Source organism: Oncorhynchus clarkii, chromosome 20, assembly GCF_045791955.1.
Source record: "Oncorhynchus clarkii lewisi isolate Uvic-CL-2024 chromosome 20, UVic_Ocla_1.0, whole genome shotgun sequence".
NCBI classification, from domain to species: Eukaryota; Metazoa; Chordata; class Actinopteri; order Salmoniformes; family Salmonidae; genus Oncorhynchus; species Oncorhynchus clarkii.
In genome coordinates, this window is record NC_092166.1 from 62,950,637 (window position 1) to 62,957,655 (window position 7,019).

A 7,019-nucleotide genomic window follows, 5' to 3' on the forward strand; every position below is an offset into this window, starting at 1 on the left:
CTCTCTGAGGTACAGTTAGCTGTTTTTCAGAAAGGTGTTAAGGGCAAGTAATGTTCCAGGAACCCCTGTAACAGGGACGGGTGGTGTTATTTAGATGCACGCCTGATCCACGGCACAAAGGCAGGTTTTGGAGGATGTGTTGTGTGTACTGCAAATTGGAGGGAGCTCAATGTTCTTGAGGGAGTTGCATCTCAAACGGCTGGGCAACGTGAGTCACGTACGATCTGGCGCAGACACTAAACCCACAACACAGTACAACAAGTGCTATTTAACGGCACACAGCCGCACCTCCAATTAAACCCCTCAAATGATCATGATGATTCTTTCTATTCACATATAAGACACTTAAGACATTAAGGTTGTAGGAGAACATAATCATTTGCATGGCTAAACATCAGTTACAAAACATTCAATATTACCTTATAAGGTCATGGATTGGATATCATAACCAATCCATCAATAAAGCAACAGACAGGACAGACATGGTGTACAGAGCACATATAATCCCTTTCAAAAGGAGAGTCTAAAGAATATCCATTAGTAACAAGTATGGGCACCATCCAGTGTCCTCAGCAGAACTTTGCCTGTGTTCCTCCAGCTGGCTTGTTTTACTATCGTTGTATGTACCAGAAGACTCCACTAGTCCTCAGGATGGTAAAACAAGGACAATTATCCATCATGGGGACATTTCCCAGGTCTAAGTATAGTCCATTTTAGGGTTAGAATTAGGGTTACGGGTTGGTTTAGGGATTAGGGAAATTTTGAATGGAAATACATTTTAGGTGTGTGTGTGTGTGTGTGTGTGTACTAATAATGCCAGCTCCTAGTGCTATACCTGATCCACACACATTTGAGTGCTGATATCCACCAGCCTCATACTTCTGGGCTTGGAGATGACTGTGAAAAGCACTGAGGTTCCTCATTTAGATAAATGACAAGCACTATTAGTCCCTCTTCTCTCACCAAAATAAATCACAGTAGGCCTAGTCGATGCATTAAAACGGATTCAAGTAATGCAAAAAGTATGTCCATTTGTTCTGTATTCAAATGGATAATTTACACTAAGGTCATAATTGCACATTGACAGTCATTGTTATCCAAATGAATAAATGAATTCGTCCCCTAATAATTTTATACAAAATAATTGATTATTCAAATATCGCAGAAGTATTGGCATTAACGGTTAGAGGGGATGACAGACAGTAGTTTCATGTAGACTTAGGCTGCCTGTCATCAAAACTCATCAAAAGCAGTCACACGCAAGGAACAAATAGTCTGCAAAACGTATCAACAAAATGTATTTTATTTAGAAAATACATTTTTCACAGAGTGGATTTTTGTTAAGATTATAGAAGTAGGCCTACAGTTTCAATCTCTCCAAGTAACTCGTGCGTCTTTTTTCCTCCAGTGCGCAAGTCTGTATCCCGGTGCATACAAGGCGCATACTGGGTTAAATGGGGATACCAGCTCAATCCTTCTAACAGACAGGTGCCCCGCCAGTCCCAGCCCAGCTTTACCACTCTTTCAACATCTCACAAGCAATTCATAACTGTCACTTGCGAGCAAGGGCGAGTTATGTGGTCAGGAGATCGCCTGGGAAGAAGCCGATTGGATATTTTGGAGCAAAGTTCTGAAGTATAAATAGAGCATCTTCATCTCTCAAGACAGATCAGATACCTGATCGAACAGGAACTCGACAGATTAATTTCACTCAATTTAACTTGTAGGTTACTGGAGACTTGTTTTTTTTAAATCTTTTGAACTTTGAATTTCAAACCTCAATAATCGGCGGAGACATTGAAAAATCTATATTTTTGCATCTATAAATAGGCTACATACATTTTTCTCTCTACATTTTCTTTGAAACTGGTACACGCTGGCGATGTGGTGGATGCTGTTTCCCCGGTGGATCTGGTTCTTGTTGGGGCAGTGCCTGGTTCTGTGGTTGGACCAGCGGGTCAGGGCCATGTCTGTAGCCGGAGCAGCCTATTCCCATGCCGGCATCTGCCCCAACGAGATGAACCCCAACCTTTGGGTAGACGCCATGAGTACCTGCATGCGGGAGTGCGAATCTGACCAGGTGAGTGTTCCCTGTCATCACGTCCTACTCTACTCAGTGAGAAATAACATATTGTTTTAATTCAAGTTGTTAAATTACAGGTTTTAAAATAATTAATTAATGATGGAATATGAGTAATTTGTAATTCTATATGATGTATAATTCAAAAAGTGCATTGCAATTTGTCACTCAACATCTGCTTTTGTATTAAATGAGAATAAACATTACATTATTATTATTATTCTAATCATTTTAATACATATGTTTTACAATTGCTTCTCTAACATGTAAAATTCTACAGTAACCAATAATTTTAATCCCTCCCCTCTCCCCACAGGAGTGTGAGAAGTTTGAGAAGTGTTGTCCCAACGTATGTGGAAACCAGAGCTGCGTGGCGGCACGTTACATGGACGTTAATGGGAAAAAGGGTCCAGTGGGCATGCCCAAAGAAGCTACCTGTGCCAGCTTCATGTGCACACAGCAGGGCTCTCAGTGTGACATCTGGGAAGGCCAGCCTGTGTGTAAGTGCAGGGACCGCTGTGAGAGAGAACCTCACTTCACCTGCGCCTCCGACGGCATGACCTACTACAACAAGTGCTACATGGATGCTGAGGCCTGCTCCAAGGGCATCGCCCTCTCTGTGGTCACCTGTCGCTTCCACCTCACCTGGCCCAACACCAGCCCCCCGTTGCCCCTGGAGACCACCCTCCGACCAACCACAGCCCCCCTCCAGGAGACGCCCCCACTCCTGACAGAACCCCAGCCGCCAGTCATGGCCAGCAGCTCATCACAACAGTTGGTTACCGTGGGAGACACGGCCAGCTTCCTGTGTGACGTCACGGGGCACCCGCGGCCCGAGATTAGCTGGCAAAAGCACCAGGTGGAGGGAGATGGAAGGGAGAGAGTTGTGATGAGACCCAATCATGTGAGGGGGAATGTGGTGGTCACCAACATTGGCCAGCTGGTGATCTACAACGCCCAGCCTCAGGACTCTGGTGTCTACACCTGTACTGCAAACAACCCCTCTGGCACGGCCCATGCCCACCATGCCCTCACCGTGGTGCCCAGGGATCCCCTGAGGAGAGAAGAGCCCAGGAACATGACCCGCTGCCCGGCCGAGGAGTGCCAGAGGCCCCCTGACACGGTGGAGGAGTGTGATGGAAAGGAGAGGGTGAGCTGGTACTATGAGCCCAAAAGGAACAGTTGCTTCTCCTTCACCCATGGCAGCTGTAACAGCAACAGGAAACCATTTGAGACGTATGAGGTGTGTATGTTGTGCTGTGGTCCGGAGGTGTCTTCCCCCTGTGGCCTGCCCAGCCTGCAGGGTCCCTGTAAGGCCTACGAGCCCCGCTGGGCCTACAGCAGCAGCCAGAGGCAGTGCCAGTCCTTCATCTACGGAGGCTGCAGTGGCAACGACAACAACTTTGAGTCCAGAGAGGCCTGTGAAGAGATGTGCCCCTTCCCTAAGAACCACCACTGTAAAACCTGTAAACCCAGAGGCAAGATGGTGACCAGCTTCTGTAAGAGTGACTTTGTGATCCTGGGGAGGTTGTCTGGACTGATGGAGGAGAGGGACTCGGGCCAAGCCCTAGTCACAGTGGAGGAGATCCTGAAGGATGAGAAGATGGGCCTCCGGTTCTTTGGCAAGGAGCCTCTGGAGGTGACCTTCACCAACATGGACTGGAACTGCCAATGTCCCAACATCAGCGAAGGTCAGGTCATCGTCATGGGAGATGTGAGGGATGGCATGGCCGTGCTGCAGGCGGACAGCTATGTGGGAGCGTCGAACACACGCCGGGTACGGAAGCTCAGAGAGGTCATTACTAAGAACACCTGTGACATTCTCAAAGAGTTCCCCGTCATTCAGTAGACCAGGGGGAGAGGGATAGGGGTGCTTTGAGGACAATTGCACACACACATACGTTTATTTTTAATTTAAATATTTTATCCTTTTTCCTACCCACAAGATTGCATTCAACGCAACGTCAAAGTTCAAAGCAGAAAGTAAATAAAACCGAAAAAATGTAACACAGCTCTGTACATAATGTACCTTGTTCTGAGAGTTTCACTTGAACAAAACATTCTTGATGCGCCCTGCCAACCTGTCTGTTTATCCCAATGCTCTCTGTTGTGGTCTGACTGTTGGCTTCTAATTGAAAAACCATGTATCAGAACAGAGGAGACATTCATCAAACCCTCTAGTTGTCTCATTCCCTATAGACTCGGGCCTTTTCCTCCTCCGCCTCTCCTGGTGCATCTGGAAATCGACCAAGCAGACTTTTGCTCGTTGGAAGCACTGCACAGAAACGACATGTTCTGATGTTTGTGTATATACTTTACTTTAAGATTGTTTTTGATGTTTGTTTTCGTGTTATTGATCTGTCACTGTGGATGATGAAGCTGTTCCCTTACCTCTCTGGTAGAACCGATGACAGTGTGTCTGTGTAATATCCTGTGTGATTAAGTTTTGTCAGTACACCTGATTTAAGTTGTAATATATTCTCTCAGTGGTTGATTGCTACATTTTCCAAGAATCAGAATAATCTATCAACAATAAGGCACGTTAATGCTTCCCTTTGATATGTTGCTATTTATTGTACCGTAATCTTTCTGCTCTGCTGTTGACTCGCTTTCATACCTATTCCCAAAGCACATTCTCTTCATTTGTTTCTCTCGTTGGAACGTATGTTCCTTGTTTGTCTTTTGTGTAATATTTTATGATGTCTTGTATAAGATCAAACAGGGATATCCATATCCCTGCGTTGTCATGTAAATATATAATAAAATATTAGATTCTGTCTCTACTTTGATATTTTACTGTTTCATAAACAAAGAAATTATTGGAATATACCGCAGGAAGTAAAGGGGAAAATTACAGGAGAGAATGAGGAAATAACTTCACACATTTCAGCTATAATTGTACTGAATAAAAATATAAACGCAACATGTAAAGTGTTGGTCCCATGTTTCATGAGCTGAAATAAAAGATCCCAGAAATGTTCCATACACACAAAAAAAGCTTATTTCTCTCAAATTGTGTGCACAAGTTTGTTGACATCCCTGCTTGTGAGCATTTTTCCTTTGCCAAGATAATCCATCCACCTGACAGGTGTGGCATATCAAGAAGCTGATTAAACAGCATGATCACGACACAAGTGCACATTGTGCTGGGGACAAAAGGCCACTGTAAAATTTCTACATTGCAGAATAATAGTAAAGACATAAACTATGAACTAGCACATATGGAATCATGTAGTAACCAAAAAAGTGTCAAACAAATAGAACTGACAGTCCAATACTTTAAGACAAGACGGTCGGTCATTCGGGAAAACTTCAAGAGCTTTGAAAGTTTCTTCAAGTGCAATTACAAAAACCACAAAATACTATGATGAAACTGGCTCTCAGGAGGGCCGTCACAGGAAAGGAAGACCCAGAGTTACCTCTGTTGCAGAGGATAAGTTTGTTAGAGTTACCAGCCTCAGAAATTGCAGCCAAGTCCATATTATGTCAAGAACAGCTCAAATAAGCTAAGAGAAATGACAGTCCATCATTATTTTAAGACATGAAGGACATTCAATGCGGAACATTTCAAGATCTTTGAAAGTTTCTTCAAGTGCAGTCACAAAAACCACCAAGCGCTATGATGAAACTGGCTCTCATGAGGGCCAACACAGGAAAGGATGACCCAGAGTATAAGTTAGAGTTACCAGCCTCAGAAATTGCAGCCCAAATAAATGCTTCACAGAGTTCAAGTAACAGACATATCTCAACATCAACTCTTCAGACGAGACTGTGTGAATCAGGCATTCATGGTCAAATTGCTGCAAAGAAACCACTAATAAGAAGAGACTTGCTTTGGCCAAGAAACACACGAGCAATGGACATTAGACCGGTGGAAATCTGTCCTTTGGTCTGATGAGTCCAAATTTGAGATTTTTGGTTCCAACCGCTGTGTCTTTGTGAGACGCAGAGTAGGTGAACAGATGATCTCCCCATGAAGTTTCCCACGTGAAGCATGGAGGAGGAGGTGTGATGGCTTCGCTGGTAACACTGTCTGTGATATATTTAGAATTCACGGCACACTTAACCAGCATGGCTACCACAGCATTCTGCAGTGATACACCATCCCATCTGGTTTGCGCTTAGTGCGACTATCATTTGTTTTTCAACAGGAGAATGACCCAAAACACACCTCCAGGCTTTGTAAGGGCTATTTGACCAAGGAGAATGATGGAGTGCTGCATCATATGACCTGGCCTCCACAATCACCCGACCTCAACTCAATTGAGATGGTTTGGGATGGGTTGGACCGCAGAGTGAAGGAAAAGCAGCCAACAAGTGCTCAACATATGTGGGAACTCCTTCAAGATGGTTGGAAAAGCATTCCTCATAAATCTGGTTGAGAGAATGCCAAGAGTGTACAAAGCTGTCATCAAGGCAAAGGGTGGCTACTTTGAAGAACCTAAAATATAAAATATATTTTGATTTGTTTAACAATTTTTTGGTTAGTACATGTTTCATTCAAGTGTTGGTTCATAGTTTTGATATGTTCACTATTACTCTACAATGTAGAAAATAGTAAAAATAAAGAAAAACCCTTGAATGAGTAGGCGTGCCCAAACTTTTGACTGGTACTCTATATATACACTGCCACATGCATACATTGTAAAGGTGAAACAAGGTAGCAGTTAGACAGCATTTCTCCAGTTGTTTTTTCTCCACCGCCATGAGCCACTCAGACTGTAAAGCAACAGAGACCGTGCGTGCGTCTATACAGTAAAAGTGCTGTACCTGGGTGGTTTGTCTGACAGGAGTGATGAAAGAGAGAGGGGAATAGCGTGTCCCAAGCCCACCCTGGTCGCTCCTCTCCTTCGCCCCTCTTTCCGCCCACTTTCCTCGACTCCCACCCTCCCCCTCAAACACACACACAGCCCCCAGTGGCATAGTAAAAACTCCACTG

The 7,019-nt window shown here is 44.3% G+C and overlaps 1 protein-coding gene across 1 annotated transcript; it reads left to right on the forward strand.

The window, feature by feature from the left end:
* The first annotated feature begins 1,700 nt into the window (after positions 1-1,700).
* LOC139375630 (WAP, Kazal, immunoglobulin, Kunitz and NTR domain-containing protein 2-like) lies at positions 1,701-4,691 on the forward strand. The gene is made up of 2 exons (XM_071117425.1): positions 1,701-2,080; positions 2,397-4,691. The coding sequence occupies exons 1-2, from the start codon at positions 1,883-1,885 to the stop codon at positions 3,927-3,929; spliced, it is 1,731 nt and encodes a 576-aa protein (XP_070973526.1). The 5' UTR covers positions 1,701-1,882; the 3' UTR covers positions 3,930-4,691.
* The last annotated feature ends 2,328 nt before the right edge of the window (positions 4,692-7,019 follow it).